At 34.5% G+C, this 26180-nt stretch overlaps 1 protein-coding gene across 1 annotated transcript in view; it reads left to right on the top strand.

Moving 5' to 3' along the window:
* Positions 1-25211, top strand: part of LOC127879661 (glycine receptor subunit alpha-3-like) — a 60568-nt gene extending 35357 nt beyond the window's left edge. Inside the window, exons 2-8 of the mRNA XM_052426636.1 lie at positions 13859-13929; positions 17774-17841; positions 18429-18661; positions 18989-19071; positions 19740-19889; positions 22105-22487; positions 22998-25211. Coding sequence (XP_052282596.1) covers positions 13859-13929; positions 17774-17841; positions 18429-18661; positions 18989-19071; positions 19740-19889; positions 22105-22487; positions 22998-23201 — 1192 coding nt within the window. The 3' untranslated portion in view covers positions 23202-25211. The remainder of the gene's footprint in view (positions 1-13858; positions 13930-17773; positions 17842-18428; positions 18662-18988; positions 19072-19739; positions 19890-22104; positions 22488-22997) is intronic.
* Positions 25212-26180: the final 969 nt, after the last annotated feature.

Raw genomic sequence — 26180 nt, forward strand, 5'->3', positions numbered from 1 at the left:
AGTCGGAGTTAAGTTGATAATACCGTTTTTGTAGCAGTTGCGGTCGATGTGGTTGTTACATCTGATTGTATTAGTATGTATATAATTTTCTGAAAGTTATTGGAAATGGGTTTTTTCGCATTAAACAAATAAACCACACCATACATCTATAAGGGATTATCAGTCAATTTAAATTCGTTCTGAAATAAACACCATTGTGCCGTATATGATTGATTCGAAGTATAAAACTATAGTATGCTTATTCTCGAACATCTATACACCGGAGCTGATTACATAAGCTTACATATATGGTGCACTTGATTTCGCTGAAAATTACTATTTCAATATATGGAGGATCTGATTACATACAAGTCTATCGTTGCTGTTGGCTAGTATTCTAACTTGAATATAAGAAAATCATCACTCTCGAACTAACATTTTCGTATTGAAACTTCCCTTCACATTTTGATTTACATAATCAATTGGCAAAGGCGTTTGACACCTGATTCGTGTATCCATTTCTTTATGACAGAAATGATTTTCAAATAAGTGGCGCAAATCAGATAACCCAAAACTTTCAAAGAAACAACATAAATTTAATCTCGTATGTTCACTATTTCTTTTCATTTAGATGTGTACGCCTAGCGGTGAGTTTAATGACCTTTCTCTAATGCACCCACACCTCTTTTCAGCTAACTTTGTGCATAAGTTGCAGCTCAGATGAAATTTCAAATAATATTCATATGGATGGAAAGTGCCAGACGAAGTGCCAAGACTGAAATTTGGTGCGGTGAACCGTCAAATGGCGAGAACTCAATCATGTTATATCGCTGGCAATACAGTCGCAGACTCTGAAAGAAACAAGAAACCACAGACATATTTACATATTTTATTGTTAGTTTGCAGTTCTTCTTTGTGTATTTTTAGTATGACATTTTATTAAGTTTAGTTCCGTTATATTATTTTGCGGAATGAATAAGTTCAATTTAAGAGGAAATTAGAACTTTGATTGGGGTATAAATCATCATAAAAATAAAGTGTACCTTTAAATTATGTGCTTTATAAACTTAGACGACGTATTAATTTAGAACCATATCATATGAAATAATTAAAAAATATATTACTAAATGAAAGTAAACGAGAACCTTTTAGTGAAGTCTGAGATTCATTTGCATTTAAATCTTGTATTCATTACAAAAAATAATGTATAGATGTTCAATATTTAAACACACTCTTCAATTTAGTATGTAGCATATATTTTGTTCGTTCAATCCCACTTTATGTACTTCAATACGCAATTTAAATACTATTTAATTATATTTAAAGGTTTTGAACTGTAAAGTAAAATTGAACACTTGTCGGACAGAAACTGTTTTTCAAACTGTACAAAACGTATTTTGATTTTAATATTGCGATATTAACAACAAATTGGCGCACGCCCTAACTACAACAGTGTTAATAGGTTGCAATTGCATTAAAATAAATCTCTTAATATTAACAACAACAGTTCCACTTTAAGCAATACTCATAATGCGCAGATTTTTACCCGGATCTGTTTTAATTTCGTTGCTGTATGAAGCCATGCAATAAAAAATCACTTTCCAAAGTGTTGCGCCTATATAATTCTGAAGCGGCGATATTTTGATAGTCTTATGCAATTAGAGGATGCAGTCAGATATACATAAAACGTGCTTAGGAAACATCTTTCTTCCTTGTTATGTCAAGATTTTTGGTTATAAATGAGTATTGTCTAGACGTTTAGTGATAAAGACAAGTTTTATCTGAAAAAAAAAGAATTTAAATAAAATACAACAGATATGTATTTGTGGCTGTAGTGGGTGTTTTTAATATAATATGTTAATTTTATGACACACTAACATCGTTTGAAATATTTATTTGGACCATGCGTTTGAAATAAGTGTCCCTTTGCAACGAATTTTTCCTGTAATTAGAAAATATGACACAATACTGTTGTCATGGTTATTATAGCGATTTGCATTAAAATGACAACACAATCGGGTATTCAATGAACGATATAATCTTCGCTTAATATGTTTTAGGATCCCGCTCCCGTGGGAGAGGAAGGGATTAACAGCTTCCTTTTGTCTGCTCAACTTGTAACATTTTCATTACCGCGCCATATCTTCTTTACTGTTTTATTTTTGAACATTGAGACAATGTTCAAGTATATTTTATATATATAGTCTAAACAAACTTTCATCCCAATCGGCTCATATTTTTTAATCATTGAGATGATATGCAAAAGACATAAGTCTGTAACTTAAGGTGGATGTCATAATTGAAGCTAAAATGTTGTGAGCGTCCGTGTTCATGTGAAATCCACGTTTGTGTACACTATAAAGGACTCTCGTGAAACTTGGTTAACATATTTAGCCCATTCAGACAATTTGAAGATGAAATTATCAATCAACATCATTCAATTTCAAGGTCACAGATAAATGTCATATGTTTTACCCTCTGTGTGTATGTTCGCTCAATATCTCTTTTACGACCTAATTGATTTTCATGAAACTTGGCTCAGATGTTTTTGTCTTTTAGAAGGTGTGCCAAAGTCGGGAGTCTGTCTCGCCCTCTCAATGTCAATGACACAGCTCAACCCAGGACGTAAAAAAAACGTATGGCGCACCAAAGGGGTCGAAACTTTAACTTCTGCTGCAGCAGAAAAAATGCTGCTCGAGCAGCAAATTATCTAGATTCTGTTCGACCAGCAAAATTCCTGCCCGAGCACAATTTTTTTCTGCTGCAGAAGAAAAATCCTGCTCGACCAACATTTATTTTTAGAATAAGCCCTTGAACCCGTCAGCCAATCAAATTTGAGCTTACAAGCGGACGACATAAGCTTCCTCTACGGAAACGAAAATGACCTTACAATAACTTTAAAAAAACTGCCACGAACTCATAATCTGTGGTTTTGTTCGTAGTTTCGTAGTTAAATAATATTTAAGCTTCAAAATCTATAACTCAGCCTGTAGGAACAGGCAAATTTGGTTGATCAATTGCTCCAACATTACAAGATTTATGCCTATGTGTAATCTGATTCTGATTGGCTGATGCCATAATCTAAAAATAAATGCTGGTCGAGCAGCATTTAAATGGTCACTGAGCATGATATTTTCTTCTGTAGCAGAAGTTAAAGTTTCGGCAACTTTGTTGCGCCATACATTTAAGCCTCCATTTATTTGCCCGCTGCATCTCACATATAACCTCTAAAGAAGTTGCATTACGGTTGATCTGTTTTATTTACAAAGATCCAAAAATATATACATCCCTCTAAGCATTGAGCTTTTAAGATGAAAATAGATTTATGTCTTGAAGATTTTATATTTGAGCGGTCGATGAAGCTAAAATTATCCTGAACATGCCATGGCATGATTAATTAGAGTAGTAAGTCATGCTACCTCTATCAGGAACAGAAACGCTCTTTGTCTCAAGGGAGCCCACCTTAGAAATATGACATATGCATCCGTATTCAGTCCTATAGGTTTCGAAAAATGCGTTTCGCAAATAAATATTCGGAGAAAAGTTTAATGATTATTAAGGCGATTATTTTGTACCATTAATGTCCAAAAAGCAGCCAAAACTAGAAACTCCAGACATAATAGCAAATATATAAATGTAGATTAAATCTTAAATAGGTGTTTTGTTCTTTTTTCTAGTTTAGGCAAAACATCAAGTGGTGAATGTGAGTACGTTTTTGGTTTGTGTTATTTTTTTAATTAAATGAAAATGTAGTTTTTATGCCCCCGAAGGAGGGCATATAGTGATCGGACTGTCCGTCCGTCCGTCTGTCCGTCACACTTTGCGTTTAGATTACGAAAAAAGCTCAAAACTTATATATCCCTTGAGCTATAACCTTCATATGTTTATGGACAAGGCCTCTCCATCCGCACAAAAATGTTGACCCCTGTGACCTTGACCTTGAACTAAGGGTCCGGGTTTAGGATTCAAAATCTGTGTTTAGGTTTCGAAAAATGCTCATAACTTCTATGTCCCCTGAGATATAACCTTCATATTTGGTATGCATGTGTAAATGCACAAGGCATTTCCATACGCACAAAAAATTGACCCCTGTGACCTTGAACTTAGGGTCCGCGTTTAGGTTTCGAAATATGCGTTTAAGTTTCGAAAAATGCTCATAACTTCTATGTCCCTTGAGATATAATCTTCATATTTGGTATGCATGTGTATTTGGACAAGGCCTTTCCATACGACCACAAATTTTTGACCCATGTGACTTTGACCTTGAACTTAGGGTCCGCGTTTAGGTTTCGAAATCTGCGTTTAGGTTTCGAAAAAAGCTCATAACTTCTTTCAAGCGTTTATAGGTGGCATAAGTCATCCTATGGTGACAGCTCTTGTTCAGAAGAAAACTGTATATGTAAGATTCTATGTAAGTAATCTAATACATGTATATTGATTTACAAAAAGTGCAAATTGTTTGTTCATTTTCTCAGCTTCAAAGACGAGTGTTATACTCAAACGATTCTTTTGTCAGCGTTGCCAGATTCGTGCCATGCACATTTCTTTCATATGTGAATGGTAAGGTTAGTTATTACAACTAAGACAAAACTAGGCAAGAGCATTTTCGCCTTTTGAAACTGTACACAACAGAGGTACTCCATAAGTGATCTACTTTTACTGCAAACTTTACTGCACTTATCCGCTTCAGTAGCTCAATTCGTTGAATCAACTGCTGGCAGATCTATCAAAGATCTATCTGTAGTTTCCACTCGTAAATATTGACACTTAATACTAATTGATTGAGCGTGCCAACATGCTTATACTTCGATCAATGCTTTATGTTCGGGATACATCATGTTCTGAGGGTGGCTGATACGACAAGTGTCGTATTTGTCGGTTTGTGCGTCGTTCTTTCGTGTTGGCGGGTCGGAACTTGACCACCACGATACACGCAATAACGACATATATACAGACCACAACGACAAAAAACAACGACAACCTATGTTATAAATTGTCATATCGGCACCCTTTTTTGTACTTCTTGCGGGTATATTTGTCGTTCTTTTCGCCAGACAGATTTAGCAGAAATCAGCAACCAAAAGTCGCCTTAGTTTCTGGTAAAACGACTGTAGTTTTACACGATTACCACGATAACGTGAGTTATTAATAATATTTTGCTGAATAAACACACACAAAAACATGACGGTAGCATCTTACTTACTTTTTGTGACTTGTTAAAGGAACTTGTTTTTATTATGTTATCTTTTTTATTTTATCAGTTAGTGTGGTAATTTATTTATTTGATTAGACGAAAATAGGGAAGTGAAACAGGGGCTTTAAACTACTACATGCGTGCTGCAGTGTAGCCCACTATATTTTACGTCCAGTTCAAATCCCGAAAGATTTGTTTTCATGTGATTGTTATTAGTAAAGACGATTCACAACGTTATAGATTTGTTAGCCAACAAATAAGTTTTTGTACACAAAAAATACGACAATCTGTAAACAAGTTACTGTAAATAAACTAAGAGCATATCGTTTATCTTCATGTTTTAAATTATAAGTAATAAAAACATCAGAAAGTCTTGAAAATAGATCTCGTTATTAACCTGGTCGGAACGTGGCATTATCAATCATTTCTAAACTGCATCATATGTCATAACTGCAATCATAATTCATCGACACTGCTTGTGGCATCGACATGGTTGGATTATTCGTTGCGTACTATAATTGCCACCAGTATTGCACTGAATATGTTCACATTTACTAGTATGTTTATCTTTTGCGTTGATTTTGTACTCATATTTTCGCGCTTTCAAACAACGTCAGTAGTTAATCCGCTGATTAAATAAAGAACGGTGAATATTCCAGTTCTGATAGGAACTACTGACAGTAATCATTATTGGCATCATTCGAAATGAGATCCGTATGCAAAGTAACATCTGGATATACTAAATATGTAAAGTTCCAATCATCCATTTAAAATAGATGTATATGTATAATTATATAATATTTATGATGTGTAGAAAATGTTACGTAAAAGAATAAAACATTACTGTAATGGGACACACATCTCAAAACACATATAAACATATTGTTTAACTTTATTCAGCTAGTTGTTGCAGGGAGTTCAATTTATACAAATAAAGTATTATTATTAGTAGTATAAGCAGTAATAAAGAAGGATTACTAGTTGAAGTAGTAGAAGTTTTACAAGAAGAAGTAGTCGCAGTAGTAGTAATAGTAGTAGTTGTAGAAGTAGTAGTAGTAGTAGTAGTAGTAGTAGTAGTAGTAGTAGTAGTAGTAGTAGTAGTAGTAGTAGTAGTAGTAGTAGTAGTAGTAGTAGTAGTAGTAGTAGTAGTAGTAGTAGTAGTAGTAGTAGTAGTAGTAGTAGTAGTAGCAGCAGCAGCAGCAGTAGTAGTAGTAGTAGTAGCAGCAGCAGCAGCAGCAGCAGTAGTAGTAGTAGGTAGTAGTAGTAGTAGTAGTAGTAGTAGTAGTAGTAGTATTAGTAGTAGTAGTAGTAGTAGTAGTAGTGGTAGTAGTAGTATTAGTAGTGTAGTAGTAGTAGTAGGTAGTAGTAGTAGTAGTAGTAGTAGTAGTAGTAGTAGTAGTAGTGTAGTAGTAGTATTAGTAGTGTAGTATAGTAGTAGTAGTAGTAGTAGTAGTAGTAGTAGTAGTAGTAGTAGTAGTAGTAGTAGTAGTAGTAGTAGTAGTAGTAGTAGTAGTAGTAGTAGTAGTAGTAGTAGTAGAGTAGTAGTAGTAGTAGTAGTAGTAGTAGTAGTTAGTAGTAGTAGTAGTAGTGGTAGTAGTAGTAGTAGTAGTAGTAGTGTAGTAGTAGTAGTAGTAGTAGTAGTAGTAGTAGTCTTGTAGTGGAGTCCTGTCAGTGGTAGTTAGTAGTAGTAGTAAGTAGTAGTAGTAGTAGTAGTAGTAGTAGTATAGTAGTAGTAGTAGTAGTAGTAGAAGTAGTAGTAGTAGTAGTAGTAGTAGTAGTAGTAGTAGTACTAGTAGAAGTAGTAGTAGTAGTAGTAGAAGTAGTCGTAGTAGTAGTCGAAGTAGTAATAGTAGAAGTAGTAGTAGTAGTAGTTAGTAGTAGTAGTAGTAGTAGTCGTAGTAGTAGTAGGTAGTAGTAGTAGTAGTAGTAGTAGTAGTAGTAGTAGTAGTACATCTTGATGTTGATGATGTGATGATGATGATGATGATGATGATGATGATGATGATGATATGATGATGATGATGATGATGATGATGATGCTGATCTGATGATGATGATGATGATGATGATGATGATGGCGATATTATTGTTATTATTATGTTTTCTTTTATTTTTTATTATTGTATACACTACACACGGGACCTACTTCATCCTGAATAATAGTTTTTACTGAAACGTTCAAGACTCAAAGACATATAATTCGCTAGCAATAAATAACATTGACTTGATATGCTTAGGATTTCTTATCATGCAAACTTCCTCGTTACTAGAATAAGTGCCAATTAATACTCATCTTCTTTCGCGATCTCCGCTACACTTTGATTTCAGGGGGGAGGGGTGGGGGGCAAGGATAAAACGGGTGGTAAAGCTTCTTCATGTTCATGCAGCTTCTCCTGCAAGTTAACAAGTTCCGACCGCACAATCGACCCGGCTGGTAGTACCTTCTTCGAGGATGTGTTCAGCGTTTTTGTAGGCTCATATTTATCTCACGCGATAGATTTCAAATTTCATAATTGAACATCGCGTCTGAACAAGCTCCAAAAGCATCAAGCGTTATGTTAGGAAAAACATATTATATTATCTGCTGTTCTTGTCTATCGTTGTGTACGTCATACACCTGGCAACAACCCCACGCCTTTCATTATTGCTCGAAATGATTGCATTTTAAGAAATCTGTTAGGTAAAATTGCATTATATCTGTCTATCCATTAGTTCGAACAATTACGGTACTCTTATTAAAATAAAAAAAACACTCTTATTTTATTTATTGTCAATATAAAATGTTTTAAGTGCAACCAGAATATTTTTCTGTGCGAGCTCTGGAAATAATGCCATTGGGTGTGTGTACTGAGCAGCCGTTACAAACGTGGTACTGTCCTCAAAACCAATTACACTTTTGTTGTTGTTTTTTTTCCATTAATCTAACATTTTATCTCACTTGAACGAGTGACTTTTTATTTCACAGGATATTCCGTATTTCAGCATAATTACCTCAGGTCAATATGACCGGCATTATATGAAAAAGGGTCTTATACCATATGCGACCATCGAAGCTCCCCAACGGTCCGTTTATTCGAACAGTTTGATAGGAAGCTACACTGTCAACTACCGCGACCATGAAACCTTGGGTGAGTTTATAGCGGACAGTGTAGCTCCTAACCAGACTGTGCGGATGACCAGGCTGGTTTGGAGCCACTCTGCCCGCATATGGCATAAGCCCCACTTTCGCAGCTCTTATTTAGTTTACTATTTCGATAAGGGCTTTATCTCTGTTGTTCAGTTGCAAACACATTAAGCCATACATATTGTTTGCTGATTATATACCGACATGCCTTAATAACCCATGGATAAGTATTCGTAGCAATAAAATCGACCCAAAACATATCCACACATTCGATTAATTGGAGTTTGTTTTTAATACATTGGCACTCACACGCTCGAATAAGAGGTCATAACACCCTGGCAGTGACATGATTTGCGAGCAATAAATACAAACATTTATTTTGATGTGGCTTGTTTATCACAGAAGGCATACACTTACCAGAATAATGTACGATTTTATCTCATGCGATAGATTTGAAACGTAAATATTTTTCTTTTTTGCTATCTTCGGGAATACACGTAACGTAAGGTACAAGCAAGGAAATCATTAGTGAAACAATAGCTTCAAAGGACCACACCTTGGATACCATCTTGTTCTGTTATCACGTGTATCGTAACATGGCAGCCAACGACCCGCATGATTTATATTAAAGGTTTTGGTATTTTTTAACTCGAACATTGATTTGTACGCAAAAGGTAGAGTATGCAGTGCAACTGATGAGCTTTTTAAGTATTTGATGTGTTCTTTTTTAACAATATGCACATGGCCTTTGTTGAAATAACGAACATGGCATGTAACAAAACGTTTGTTATCAGCCATCCACATTTTGGAAATTTTCTCACAATTTTTTCGTTGTAGTATTTTTAGATTTTTGTTCTTTGCTATCGAACTTTATCAATTGTCCATCAAATAAAATCTCAAATGAACATTCAGAAATCTTAAAAATAAATATTATCGGTAAACACATTTGTCGCTCTTATTGTTTTTATAACATGGAACAGACGATGATAGCCCAGTTAGTTGAGAGCTGGGCTACACGTCAGAGGATTAAAGGTTCGATCAATGGACAGTCCACATTACTTAAGTAATTTATGTATATAATTATGTATGTGTTTTTGTAATGTACTGATGCACTTTGACTATGGTTTGTTGACTTGTATGTAAATAGTCAAAGGCATTGTGCCGATGTTCCAATAAAAAAAAAATTGAAACGTTCATCCATTTCTAAATGAAGAAATGCAGTTATGAGTTACTGACATAGGGTGTGCATTCAGAGCTCGTGAACCAGCTTAAGACGGACAAGTCTGCGCTTTTTAAATGAATGTCGTGAAGTAAGGATCTTATGCTTAACACGCAAAAATCCAACTAAAACAAAAGCGATATTATGATGCTAATGTATAAAAAATGCTGCTGTGAATCTGCCGATGACAGAAATTGTATACACAGCTAGATTTCTAAGTAAATATATAATTTTGGAGAAGTGCGAACTACATCACATGCATACACATTTAATGATATAATTGCATTAATATAACTTAAAATTGGCCTATTTAAATACTCAATGCACATCTTTTGGAGGCGAATGCGTGTTAAGACATTGGTCTGCACTTCTTTATATTACCAAAATATAAAATTTACTTAAAACTCTAATAATCCTGTTCAACGTAGATTTTACTAATATAATAATATGCAGAATGATTTGCATACATGAAATGACATTTAAGAATTGTAACGTCGCTCTGAATATTAACCAACGTCGGGACCCGTTTTCACTTATATAAGAAATGCTTCTTGATTAGTTGCAATAATCTCGCTGGAACTTGCAACTCCTAAAACTTCTTTCATGTTACCTCGCCGCCTGGGTTCACGGCATGATTTTTTCATGTATAAACATTGGTATTGTAGTCAATTTTTCTCTTACGATGGTCCTTTTATAAACATTTAGTTGTGTAGAAGATCTCACATACCGGTAGGCTATGTTGTATTATTAAAAATCGTGATGTATAATTTTCCTAGTTTGAGCGCAGCGAATTAGAGGACAATTATTTTCCTTTGCATAAGAAAGTCTCCTGTAGGGGTCGCTCAGTGTATTGGCGGGTTAATATGCTCGTGGAATAGCCATTCGGCTTTGCGATACGAATCAGAGAACACGTTAATTTTCCTAATATTTTATTGGATATAAAATACTGACAAGTTTTGTCATGAAAATGATTATCTGCAGGAATATAAAATGTTGTTATTTTTTGTGTAATTTATATGAGCGTTAGTTCATGTATGAGTTATGAAATCTATATGAAAATGTGAATTGTTCACATTTGTTTATGGTCATACGTTATAAATGTGTCATCTGGTCGTACGCATAGATACCAAAATACAAGCTGTATTTTCAATTTATATCGTTGTGTTTTTTGTTTATTTAGGAGACGTATCAGGTATAAGGAACAAATGTACCTAAAACACGGCAACATGTTTTATCCATACAAGTTTACTCTTTAGTGGCATTGCTTTTTTGGTAAATCACTAAATGTATTTAATTTAAGTATTTCAAACTTCAAAAACTGTGATAGATACCAAAATACAATCTGTATTTTCAATTTATATCGTTGTGTTTTTTGTTTATTTAGGAGACGTATCAGGTATAAGGAACAAATGTACTTAAAACACGGCAACATGTTTTATCCGTTCAAGTTTACTTTATAGTGGCATTGCTTTTTTGGTAAATCGCTAAATGTATTAAATTTAAGTATTTCAAACTTCAAAAACTGTGAAACAAGTTCAACAGATTACCACACTACTGCTCCCTCGGGGATCTTGCTCAAACATATCGGAAACCGCTTCCTACTGATACCATCGTGCAGCGCGGATTGTTTCCTGACGTTTTTCAATTGATTTGTGTGCATGTAATAAAACATTCATTTAATAAGCTCCGAGTCTGCAGAATACAAAAGCGGCGCCTGTATGGTTAGCAGCATGTAAAAAGCGAAATCAATATATGATGCAACTCTCCTTTTTCTATACTTATGTAGATTTAAAAAGGAAATGCGCTTTGACCGAGACGCCTATTGGTGTGTCAAAGACAATTATGGACGAATATATGTAGTTGTACATGCATGCCTGTAACTGTCAATTATTTTTGAATAAATTTTTATTCAATGTTAATGTTGTTTCTTCAAAATAAACATTTTTGTATATACATATATGAATGTCAAATCTAAAACTGTACTACCTTTCTATATATTTTCATACTTTCAGCTGCACAGTGCAAAATCAGGTTTTAATTTTAGTGTTTCGACTGGTTATTTATTTGTGTAATTGGCCATGAATGAAGGACCATAAGGTGTAATAAGAGGTTACTTCTCTGCTTTTGCAGCTGGAGTTTCACTTTGTTTAAATAAAAAATAAAAATATTATTTCAAGTATAGTTAAGGCATCGACATGTTTGCAGAATTTCATCAATGGATAAAATATCGATTTCATGATAATTAACGCATGTTTATAATTAAGTCTTTTAAGGGGCATATCGTAGGTAAAACCAGTTATTGTAATTTCAAATTATTAAATGTTATATGTTTTGTATTTTATTTGTTGACGGTAAATCATACATAACAAGTTTCACTATTCTCACACACCCTCACAAAACACTGATTATAATATAAAATAAATGTGTCGCTTGTCAACTAATTATGTGCATTATTGAAATGGATTGTAAATAATTATCCACCAGATTTGACGAATAAACAATCGTTTCCATTTCAAATGTATATAATTATGCACGTATTCAAATGTGAAAATATAATACCTCATGACAACAGAAGCATGCGCATTTTGTTACATGTATTAGCACTTTGTTTTTAACATTCGAAATGAATATATGGAAAAGGTATCAGGTTAAAATATCACATTATATAAATATGCAATATATTATGCTTGTTGATAAATAGTTTGATTCTTCTGCGGACTGTGTCTCCGTGTAAGTAGACATCTCAAAAATTGGTTGTGTGCTCACGCATCTGTATACAGATGACACTAACTAATAGACGTCACGGGAATAATGCATTGAGAATATAGAGCATACTATGTTAGTGTGATTGTGTTTTTAAATTTATCCCACGAGTGAAGAAAGGTTTACATGGCGAGGCTTGCCTCGTTTGACGTGTTAATAATGACGTCATGAGCACGCGCGCTTAATATTTGCAATATTTTTTTCTGTTCGTGTTGCATTTTGTGTTAAAAATACATTACATAGAGGATATTTGATGGATTCTTTGGATTCTCGATTTTAATTTTTTCTATGATCACGAGTGAATTACAATCGATATTCCACCGAATCCAACAAATTATCTTTTTATTTTATGCTTTTTTTTCACAGTTTATATACATTGTTAAAGAGTTTAACTGGGGAATTTCGCTGGGATAATGACGTCATTTCGTCAAAAAATGACGTCATTTCACAGTAAACAGTGAAAATTCTTGATAATTATTACTGATAATTGTCACTGTTTGAAACAGTGAAATTAGCAGTTTTAATTCACTGATATTTCTCTATAAACCACTGGAAAGCATAAAATAAATCTTGGTATCAAATTGTTTGTTTTGTTGAATCCGATTCGTTTTAACTAAAAATGAATACTTTATAGTTGATTCCGAATAATATGACCTTCCTCCACACAATAGGGATAAACATAGGTATAGGATAAACCTATCTTTCAGTATGGGTCCTATTATGTTCTATAAAATCATTTTGCTGTAGGATAAAACAGGATTCTGTCCTATCGTTGTGTAATTTAGTAGATGAGGTTTAAAATTTAAAAAAATAAATGGACGAGGCTTGTCAAGCCTTTGTTTTATTTGTGCTTAGTCTAAGATATTACAGAACAATAGGGGAGCAACCTGATTGTGTATCATACCTCTACGTTCACATGTGTGTTGTATGGCACGATATATTTTGTTTGACATGATTCGAGGCGGGGTAACAAATATTATACTATTTGGACTCAAAATTAATTAAAAGTCTAAATTAATTGTTATCAAATACTTTTTATAATGAAACAGGATATGTTACAGTATGAATGACTTTTGCTTACGGTATAATTTGTTCTTTCCATAAGCTTTATATCATCGCCAGTTTTTCAAGATGCATTTCACTGCAATGCCAAATGAATTTAGATTATCTCTTGCTGAAATTATAAATGGATATTTGATTGCTTCTTTCTATGTTATCCAATATGTGTTACAGCTCATTTTGCGATTGACACGAACTAAATTCTCCTTTTGGTGAACATTAGTTTACAAATTGGCAGAGGCATACGAGGGAGATGGTTTAACGCATATTCATTCCAATATGGACGATTAAGTCTTTCAAGAATCACTAAGGTCACCAACAGCATAAAGCACATAATGTTTTGCGTACGTTACATGCCCAGTGCTACAAATGACCACTTAGTTAAAAATAAAAAATAAAAACTGACTTTCGTCAATATTTTGACGCAGGACTGTAACTGTAGACCAACTAAATTTAAAAGAAATACATATTTGCAGCTGGAGTTTTACTTCTTTATATTGTTATGTATGCCTTTTTTCAGGAAAGATTTCTTGGACTTCATAACCAACGAGCTGAAGTTTGAGAACAATGTTCCACCCGACTATGACGATGGTATGTACAACTTCCTGGTTGTTTTTTCTTTAATATATTATATATTCATTATAATCTGAAACACGTGTATGTTATAAGTTCATATATGTGTTTATGTTTAGTATACTGCTTGGTATCAAAGAAACACCATTACTCACTATTTCATTGTGAGAAAATCAATTATTCCCTAATCTAAATTGCTTCACAAAACAAAAACTAACAACAACACAACAGATAGGTATAAGGCATGTTATTGGCACAATATCGAGTAAAACAAAGAGAGGTTCTTTTATTAATATAACATAATGTAATTTTAAACTTAGTTATTAAAATAAATTAAATAGAAAGTATACTTAGCAATTCTATTTCTATTCAATACTATTGCAAACATCTAGACAGCCAGAGGTCTATCCTCATACTCTTACAGCAACCGACATCAGAATGAGCGCTTCTTCTGCAGAGCACGTACCTCGGCATTCTGCCAATTGCAGAGCACATAACTTTGGCATTCCGCCAATTGCAGAGCACATAACTTGGCATTCCGCCAATTGCAGAGCACATACATGTAACTATGCATTCGGTCAATTGCAGAGCACATAACTAGGCATTCGGCCGATTGCAGAGCACATAACTCGGCATTCCGCCAATTGCAGCGCACGTAACTTGGCATTCTGCCGATTGCAGAGCACATAACTTGGCATACTGCCAATTGCAGAGCACATACATGTAACTATGCATTCGGCCGATTGCAGAGCACATAACTAGGCAATCGGGCGATTGCAGAGCACATAACTTGGCATTCCGCCAATTGCAGAGCACATAACTTGGCATTCCGCAAATTGCAGAGCACATAACTTGGCATTCCGCCAATTGCAGAGCACATAACTTGGCATTCCGCCAAATGCAGAGCACATAACTTGGCATTCCGCCAATTGCAGAGCACATAACTTGGCATTCCCCCAATTGCAGAGCACATAACTTCAGTTGATTAGCCTCGAGCCGACTGAAAACGTTGTAACATCCTTGTTCAGATGTATAAAGAACTGAAACGATACTAATTAAATTATGTAGGACATGTCATTATGTATAGTTAACATGCACATGTGTGGCAAGTGAATAGTGCAAATTTATATACATGTATTCATACAAATCAGAGGCAAGTCGAAAACTAAAATCAAGAGTTAAGGTTTGAATAAACTGATCCACGCCGATGCCCAAAGCGCACAAAGGACGCCCCCAACGCCCATCAATCACGTTAACTTGCTAAAAATAGAATAAATTTACAAATGGGAAACATTAAATTTTGTTTAAAGAAACTGCTACTATTAGCAAGATCCATCCACCACCACCAATCAAGAGAAGTGTACATGACTTCACGTACACCCCATACAATAATCGGTAGTAATGAACGATTCAGGTAAAACCGCGAGCGGGATACGCAACCCTTCTGCTCATTTTTTTTCTTTATGTTTTCTTTTAATGGCAGGGGGACGTATGAGGACCCATGGCTCAAGACCGGTGTCTAGGTGCCATCATCACCTCCCGAAACCTCTAATTTTGGAGAAATCTACAAATAAGCAGCTACTATTGTATTATAAAATTAAGTATTCTTTAGCAAAAACGTGTAAATGACACATTATCAAACTAATTGCGCAAATTAACATAACAAACAAACATCAAAAGCACCCCGCACGCACCCCGGACATTAACAAGAATCAAACAAATCACTCAAACATTAAATCCATAACGTAATACCAAAAAAGAGTGTAGATAAAAAGTATTACGAGTAATATATATATATATATATATATATATATATATATATATGTGTGTGTGTGTGTGCATATGACGAAATTTTGCATCAGCTGTACTAAACCGACGTCAACATCTAACCAGTTAAAACAAACACGAAAAAAGTAAGTAATAGTAAAAATAATAATACGTTTTACAATTAAACAGTCATTACGTAAGAAAACACACAAGAGCTGTTAGCAGCCGATTTAAACAAAATGTTAGACTATAGTCTGACCTTTTCCCGCACGTTCTCTCCAATCCAGTCCTTCTCTTTCGGGAAGCTTCTCTTCAAATCCTCAAATTCGTCGTCAAAGTAGCCATTTAAATCATTCACAACTTTATTTTTTAAATCATTTTCTGAATTAGATATAGTGAAATAAATCAAACGACCTTTCTTTGCTGCCAATAAACCTTTGAGTGACAAAAAACGCCTCTATACACCTTTATAACGCCACGAAACCTTGCAATGCAGGAGCTAATTTCCCGCCAAATCAAATCGTAAGCGAACAAATACGATCAATACCGAAAACTATAAATAGAACCAATTAAGAAACATGAATGATTTCATTTAACATCGGCGTATATTTTATTTGTATCACTCAGTTTTTGCTTCAAAAGAGACTATATCGGGGAAGAATTAATTAAATTAAATATTGACAGGAAAGAAATTATGTGTACATTTTTAATGTATAGGCAAGTGATTTATTAACAATTCATTAAAGGACAATGCAGACAACACAACGTTTACCACAAATAATATTATAACTGGGGTCGCCTCCTTAAAACGGTCAAAGCTAAGCGATTAAAAGGCTTGACGAACCTAACCTAGATTTACTCACAAAACATACATGTCTAAATAAATGTAAATCCACTGTATTGCAAATCATATAGAAAATTTGTAGTCGACAATATAAATTTGATTTAATAGTAATGGTATTAATCCTGAAATGTTTGAAGATTCAACAGAGCATCACAGTTTACACTTTTTGATGCGCGGTGAATTGAAATAAATACCACTATGAGATTAGTACTTTCTTGTAGACGGGATATATTTCAGAAGACAGCATCACCAAGAATACATTTAAGATCATCGTAATGCATGTCAGGAAAAACCGTTAAATACCCGATTATATAGCAAACATCTATATGCGCAGCGCAGATTTATGGTTCAATACAATCGGAAGCAGGAGCATGTTATAATTTGTTGGTAAACAATTATGACAATTGGTCATTCGACTAAATGCTTCGTCATCTGCGTGCTGTGTCAATTTGAGTTTTAAATAAGGAGTTTACCAAGCATGAATAGATGAAGTATTTACTAATGAAAAAGATTACATATAAAAACAAAAGGCAGTCAAGACATATCAAGCATAACGGAATACATTTTATGCAAACACAAATGACATTTGTATTTTTTTCTACATATTAGTACAGTAAATGGACTTCTTTAATGTATTTTGTTTATTACAGCAATTTGGTATGTGAACTATTGTCATGATTATCGTGCTGGAAATTGAATAATCAGTTAAAATTACAACACAGATCTGTCAGTACCCATGTATTGATAGATCTTCTTGTACAATAAAACACAACTATAATAAAAAAGTATAACTCAATACACCTCTAAAATGGCCAGAGTAACAGCACATGCATATTAATGCATAACATGATGATGTAGTAATTTAATTACACGTGTTGCAGAATATGCAAATGTCATGGTTAATTGCACCAAAACATCAAATAATGATAACGGTTTCAATAATAATTGTTGGCATTGTTTCAAAATATGACAATGTGGTAAACAATTGCAATTAACCACTGGTGTTATTTACTGTTTATGTTTATAAGTATCATAAATGTATTGTTATGTAATATGCTTCATATTATGTTTTAAATTTTGATTCCAATTGTTATTTAGTATATTTATCATAATAAATAGTGTATCTCTTTATTAATTTATTGTTTTTATAAACTTTCAACCTATGCGTAAGTTTTGTAATAAAATGTGTGTTGCTTTTGTTAAAGAAAATTTATGTGGTAGAACTTAACATTTAATTTACTATTGCAACAGATTATGCAACCTTGATAAAATGCGAGATGCACGTGGAGAACTTCGATTCCATCAACGAGGCGAACATGGTAAGATGAGTAATCATAGTTTATTTAGTTTTGTTTTAAATTATAAAAGGTTTTGTTTGAGGAATGTGTTAAGATGGTTAATCCTTTAACAGTACAGAAATGGATGAAGACAACTTAGGAACTAACCACTGAATGTAAACTACATCTTAATTGCTGTAACTTTTTTTATAGAAAGTTTATAAACTGTCAGATAGAATAATAGTTTGATATTTACCAGGATGTTTCTCTTGAAGCATTTAAAACCCCAGTGTAACTGCGTGATTTCCCCGCCAATATTCAATCGTTATAACGTTTCCTTTACATTATTTATTTATGTGGTATTTTATATATAAAACAATTAGTCAAATTGCCATCAAAGCTTTGCGGAGTAATGGTAAGACAAGATTGTTGCGTTTATGCAGAAATGTGTCTTAACGATATTTTATAAATGGTGGTTGTGCTAATTCTTTTTCTGCTTAAGTTGATACAATGCAAACTGGAAGGGAACCGAGTGATATGAATTTATTAATAACTTACAATGTACAAGTGCATTATACCGATTAATTTATAACATGTAAACCGTTTATATGCAATGTGTTGTCTTGCAGGATTTCACGGCGACGGTGCTTCTGCACCTGACCTGGTATGACCACCGCTTCAGCAAGTACCAGATCCAGAACATGGAGGAGGGCTACGTGGAGATTGACGCCAAGAACCTCGAGAAACTCTGGGTACCGGACCTCTACTTCCCGAACGAGAAACGGGCCTACTACCACAACGTCCTCATGCCAAACAAAATGTTGCGAATTTACAAAGGAGGAGAAGTTACTTACTCGACAAGGTACGGTATTTGGGAGAATTCAACCTCTACATGTGTAATCAATGTTGCGTTAATGTTGTACCCCGAACGTAATGTATCCGTTTATATGACTAATGTAAGTTAACGTACGTTTTGAAGGATTTGTTTTACAAGATTAATCCTTATATAAGGCTCACATAATTATTGAATTCAGTTAATAAAGTGATGTGCCTTTCTTATTTTTCAAAACCTGTTTCTAAATTCTAACAATGAAATTTAATATCATATTACAACAATTACAGTTTATAATATTATTAATATCACCATATCTTTCCACGTGAAAATATAACTAGTTATACTGGATTTTAGACTGTCGATAACGCTTAGTTGCCCAATGGATTTCCGCCATTACCCATTCGACAAGCAGACTTGCAAGATCGAAATGCAGAGCTGTAAGTAGGAACGACCTTGATATTGATTAGGATAAAAAAAAATCCGTATTGCTGATTGAACAAATCATATATACAGACGCTCCTCATTAGTGTGCTTTCGGTCGCCTTTATTGTGAAATATATAGCACTTTACGACACTTGTCTATACTTGCGGAGAATATTGTACTTTCAAATGCAGTTGTTAGGCGGACATGTCTATTGAAAAACAAACAAAAAACAACACTCTTAATAATTTTATCAAATGATAGATCGTTTTTTCATATTTCATTATATCAATTATTCAACTTCGTTCTAGTCTGTTCGTTCACGCGATGTTATCGTTTTCGTTAACTCTTTCTTCTTTGGTGAATATCGTACTAATTACTACTATAACACAGAGGTATATTTTTATCAATCCATCGCTGAAAGATGGAACTTAAAAATACATGTACGTACGTGACCCACGTCATGCGAAAATAGGTATTATACCATATTTTCCCAGCGTAGCGCCAGTCCAGCCTGCGCATCCGCAAAGTCATAGAAGCTACCCCGCCCGCTCATGAGACAACGAAACTGTGCGTTACTCTATAGAGGGCATGGTAGCTCCTGACCAGACTGCGCGGATGTATCTGGCATTAGACCCATTTTCGCATGACGTGACTTATATATCAAAACTCTGTACATTACAGTCTCGTACAACGACGGAAACATCCAGCTAATGTGGAGTAACAGCACCCATGGCGGCCCCGTGTTCCTGGATGAGAGCACCGACCACATGCCCCAGTTTGAGGTCATCCATGTGGAACCGGACGCCTTCTCTATGCCCAGAGGGGATCTAGGTACGCATTTAGAGTATATGTAAGGGCGTACTCCAAAAACATGGTATTCCAACGAAAACGTGGTATGGGTGCATTTTATGTCTTTAACGATGGTGGGTTTATGATTTTAGTATATTGTCCATTATTTATCAATTTAAACGACACGTCTTATATATGTCAATTGGCTGTTCCAACTGTGGGCGTGATAAAACCATAGTAGATCTAAGAGAGCCGTTTGTAAGTTCTGAATCAGACATATGGGTAATCTAAGAAAGTCGATGGGATACACTTATTAACTCTCCATGTATGTCTCGTAAATACGGATGTTTTTAAACGCATTATCATGGCTACGTGTGTCTCGTAAACACGGATGTTTTTAAACGCATTATCAGACTCAACAGTGTTTGCATTTATATATAAATAGCACATGCTTTTTAATGGTAATGTGTTATTGGTATCTGGTACATGAGAAAGTTGAAGTATATCGAACCGGACAAGTTGTACATGTTAAATAAAGCGTGTACCCGCCTGCCCATTGCACAAATTATTGTTTTCGGCAAAGAACGCATTTACCTCAATTAGATTTCAGCTTCAAAACCTGTGAGTAAGAGTCTGGTTCCCGGGGCGGCTTCTGAAAACAAATGGTGTATTATAACAAGGAATTACTCCATGAAAACATATTAATTGATCGCTATTTGGCTTTTGAGATTGTATTCCATTCTATTACGAAATATTTTGTATGGAACTTTCGCTAATGCATTTCGATCAGGTTAAAATGAACTTAGTGTTCTAAAAGCCGACCATTTTATCACAAAGTGTTTTTACAGTTTCAATGCATAATGCCACTTTGTTGTGCAGTATAAAAGAAAACAGCTGCAATTCCCTGTATACGAATATCAAACAATGACGTTTTTAGCCAATATGCAAATGCTTCAATACGTTTTTCATTGTTGAGTTCCCTTCTACATTATTTGTTTTTCTGCAAAATAAAACAGTGTGCACTTAACATTATTGTTCTGAACCGGAGAAGGTTGCTATTGATACTAACGTGCTTACCCAAATGATTGGGTGCAGCAAAAAATGTTCAAGCAATCTTTGAGAAATAATTCACCTAAAGTAATTGGCCTCAATTCGATTATATGGGAGCCAGACATTTAATGCTATACAAAATCGAAAACGAAAAAGTTGCCATCAATAAAGAACATCGTTTAATACCACCAAGAAGACTCACACGCGGCATGAATGAAAAAACATTCCAAATTCCATCATGTAAAAATGACTACAGACTCCACTCATTTTTTCCGAGGACCATCAGAGATTGGAATAAGCTGCCGCCGGACATAGTTTCTGCAGGGTCAATTGAGTGCTTCAAAGCTCAATTGGCCAAACACTTTATATAAACTGTAAAGAACTCTGTTTTTAACCTGCACATTCTGGACTTTTAATCGTTATTCTGCAACTTTTCTTCAACACCCACACTACGACATAATAATCAACGAGTTGATTGTAGTCGTCAACCGGTAGAAATATCTATCAATTTCTACAAATGTTTATAGTACATTATCAGTAGCTTTATTCCAATTCCGATTTCAAACGTAGATAATATAATGCAAACAATAGTTTCTATATCATCTCTAACATTATTTTGTATAACGTATTTAAAATGTGACTTATGTTTTATCAATAAACATTGCATGATATATTTTTGATGAGAATAAAATTAATTCGTTGATAACATCCACCAGGCAACATGTTATTTTCGTTTTCGATTATGTAAAAACATTAGAATGAAATGAGATCAGTTGATATACGAAATGTTTACCTCGCTGAACCTACGTCATACGTGATGAAATAACACATTTATCACATGGATTTGTCAGAATATTTTGAGATATTTTTCCAAAAAAATTAGAACGCCTAAGTGTTTTGTGATGAAACTGGGAGGTCAGCTGCATTGAATTAACACATGCGAAGGCGCTGATCAGATTTAGCAACGTTATAATCAGTTAACAACTGTGCATGAAGTATTTTTTCAGTGATTATAGATAAGATGACGACATTTAAAAAGGATCTAAATCCTTCTTTTAAACAGCATGTAGGTATTTTACCTAAAGAGCGGGGCGAGGTCGCATCAAGAAAGTCCACTTGATCGGTATGCTGCTAAACAAATGAAAGATGCACATGGTGTTTTTCCTATTCTTGGAATGTTGTTTGAAACTGACCTCTGTCTTTTTAGGTAACCACAGCTGCCTAGAAGTGAAGTTTACCCTTGCTCGAAACATTGGTTATTACCTCGTGCAGATGTACATTCCCAGCGTCCTGGTAGTCATGTTGTCCTGGATTTCCTTTTGGTTGAACGTTAACGCAGTACCGGGACGAATTTCTCTGGGAGTTTTAACAGTGCTCACCATGACTACCCAGAGTTCCGGCGTGAATGCGTCACTTCCTCATGTGTCGTACACGAAGGCTATCGATATATGGATGTCCACGTGCTTGATGTTTGTGTTTCTAGCCCTAATCGAGTTCGCTGTGGCAAATGTGCTCATGCGAAAAGATATGAACAAAGGTTTCAAATGGAAAAACATTTTCAGCATTCCAAACAGCGCGGCATTAAATAACGTGAGTTCTGAACCATTTGCACATACCGATAGTTTTATTTATAAACAAATATAAAAGCGAGTAATTGCGATTATTTGAAGTTCATCGCATATTCTGTTTCACACATTTCAATTTACATAACACTTTGATGCAGGCATTGTATTTGTTGTCACATCGAATAATAATATGTCAGCAATTAATTCAGTCAACTACTAATAGTTTTGCATTCTTTATATGACGCCCCATATTTTAGCACGAGAGAAGAAAGATCTACCACAAAATATACAGTAGCCCGTCGAGATATTGTTATGAAAGCAAGAAAATCATACACGAACGGCTAGTCTTTTTGTTTACGTTTGTTGAAACTACCGGTAGTTTGTTTTGAATATAGCATCGTAAATAAAGCATCTAAATAACAGTATATATGGTTGGACCGATATATAAGCTAGTATGGCAAATTTACTAAACTGATTGGCATTGTGTTACACATCGGTACATTGTTTGTCACCATGAGCATGTTTCTTCTTTCAGAAATATGAGGACGGTAGAGACCCCGAGCCTGGCAACGAAAGTGTCTCTAAGGTGCCAGCGAAGAAGAAGCCGGTGAACATGGGGATGCGCTACGCCATGTATTGCGATGTGGGCTCTAGAATTCTCTTTCCGGTCCTGTTTGCCATCTTCAACATCATCTACTGGGGATATTACCTGACGCAATTGAATAAAAATTTACCGTAATCGTGCCCATGGTACCCCGTCTTTAACTGCGGCTACCACCTTGGGAACTTGAATTAGTATTTGATCAACGCCAATACTTTGAAGAGAGCTTGATTGACCAATAATGCAAATACAACATCCGCATAGTCTACTTACATCAGTTGACCCGCGTCATGCGAAAATGGGTATTATGCCTTATGCTATCAGCATAGCCTCCATAGCTCAGTCGATAAGGCGCTTGCTGAAATCCAGAGGTCTCGGGTTCGATCCCGGGTCGGGGCACATACATGCCAGTCATGTTTCAGTGGAATGCTGACTGACAAATAAAGGCTTAGCTCGGCATTAAGACGTGTTAAGACGCGCAATCTGGTCAATCTTCTAAGTTCCGATATAAAGTTAGGCAAGGTTTTGTAGTTTCATATGCTCCAACTCAGACTCCTCAAATGAGGCCTATTTTCGCATAACGCAGGTCAGTTTGTTTTAAGATTGAAATGACTGTTGTTAACTAGATCCAAATGTCTTTATAACAATTTCGGAAAGTAAACGTTTTCAAACGTCAAGGGTACTTTATGTAATACTTATATTGAATTTATTTCTTGTGTTATGAATTGTGCATTAAACATGCTTCGTCGATCTACCATATATTCATCAGCCATCAGTGCCAGGTAGGTAGTCTGCAGACGAAATGTGTTTTTTTTTTTCAGGATTAACGATACTACGAACTGGATGATTTGATTGTCAAATAGGCCAAAATATTATTGCACCAACAAATTAGATGGAAATTTATATAAGTAAAACATTAAAAACTATTGAATCATTCACGTCTATGCTATTGAATATATAAACTATGTACATGTATAAATGGGACGACATAAGGCTCTATACTTCATTTATTGCAAAACTGAATAATCCATATTGTTTTAAAACGAACCTAATTAAAAGTGTAAAATTATAAATTTCCGAACTTTATGATGTTTCTACTGGTAATATCTACCAAACAAGTGATTTTTTACCAAAATTGTCTGGCGTCATAATCCATCGCATTCATAAAGTGTCGTGTCGTGCTGCTGTAGACAGTTCAGTTGTTATAGTTGTGTGAATTTATTTGTACATTTAAGTGCGTGTATAAATGACGAATAGGCAATGTAGGTACCTATACGTGTAGGTACGTGTATATGTAGGTACGTGTATGTGTAGGTACATGTTGTAGGTAAGTGTTTGTGTAGGTACGTATATGTTTAGGGTCGTCCATTTTATATTATAGAAATTGTCTCATGCAAAGCACATGTTCTGTTTATGTAAGTAAAGAAATGTATGGTAATTTAAATGTGTGTGTGTGTGTTGTTCTGTTCATTAACTTGTTTAATGATTGCTCGTGATGTTTAATAATGCATAATCATTGGATATTGTGCTTCCATTTTTACAGCATGCGATTGTACTTTTAAGCACAATATTTGTTGTTTTTCGATAGGAGATTTATTACGTATTGTTATTAAAATCATTATTTATTGATTAATGCACCTCATTTAGTTATATCAGAAAATTATACAACGTTTAAAACTATAAGATCTGTTGTACTATAAACGCTAATGTGTCATTAACAAATTCCTTGTTAATATATAAAACATGTAATAAAATATGTCGACATGATAAATAAAAAAAAGACACATTTTATCAAATTGCAATCTTCAATTTGTATCATTGTATACAATTTGGATTATGTATCACGTTTTTAAATCCCTGATATTACAAACACAATTGAATGGAGCCTCAGATTAACTTTACAAAATACAACATTGCTGAGAATACTAGTTTTCAATGAAAAAGCGAACACAATAAATAAGTCAATACAATGAAATACTTTCTCCAGTTCTTCTGCAAAATGAAGTCGCCTATTCTGAAAAGATAAACATATATTATATTATCTTTGGATTGTTTTTTTAAAGTTTATGTTTCAGTATTACCATGGACTATTGAATTTTGTATAATAATGTACTACAACTACAGATCCGAAATAAATCAAATAAATTACATGAGCAGATTTGTGTCATATTTAATGTCAACCATCATAGACAATGTTCCTACCTGCATTATTGAGAATATACGATACACACTAACAACCATTTATGAATGTATAAGCCGTACGTTAAATCAGAGAAAATGTAGTGTCCAAGACACGTGCAATGATCTTTCTAACAAGCAACACACACTAAATATGAAAGTGTGTTTACACTAACGGAAATCATTCGAATTTTAAGAGTGAGATAATGTTGTTAACCCTAAATTAATTTAGATTTGATATAATTTATTAAACATACTGGTATGCAAATGAAAAAAGGACAAAACAAAAAAATCTTAATCACAAATTCTTGCATGATATTAGATAACACAACGTGAGATGTGTTTAACAGAATTGCATATATGTGTTTATGGCAAGTTCGCAACGGAAATATATGTACATGCCATAGAGGAATATTACTACAACAAGTTAAAATAACATTCAAAATACGGTGGATTCGGCTCATGCAGATTGTATTAGGAATGGCAACAATAGTGATTGTGAAAAGAGTACTATTAATATACGAGGCCATTCACATATCAAACGTGAGTTTTCCCACAGTGGTCTGTTCACAAACAACCGAAAGATGTACACAGCCTGTATGATACAGTCATTTTATTTCACCAATCTTAAAAAAAATGCGAATAAGCATATCAATTCTAAGTTCGATACCAGACAACTCGCGAAAGGAATGATCGTGTTGTGATAATGGAACTATGGGCAATGGATATATTAGCAAATGAGATTTCCTACTTCCATCAATGTGCATCCAACCGTTGAGAAGCTTGATGAAAATGTATGCAAAAATAATATATCGACCAAATAGCAAAGCAACTCGCTCCAAGTATTCTCTTGCTATGGCCTTTGAATTTTCTTCATTTCGTCCGATTTCGGTGTTAAAGTCGATCTGATTTTGTCATGCCTTTGCTCATTATTTAAGC

This window comes from Dreissena polymorpha, chromosome 4, assembly GCF_020536995.1.
Source record: "Dreissena polymorpha isolate Duluth1 chromosome 4, UMN_Dpol_1.0, whole genome shotgun sequence".
NCBI classification, from domain to species: Eukaryota; Metazoa; Mollusca; class Bivalvia; order Myida; family Dreissenidae; genus Dreissena; species Dreissena polymorpha.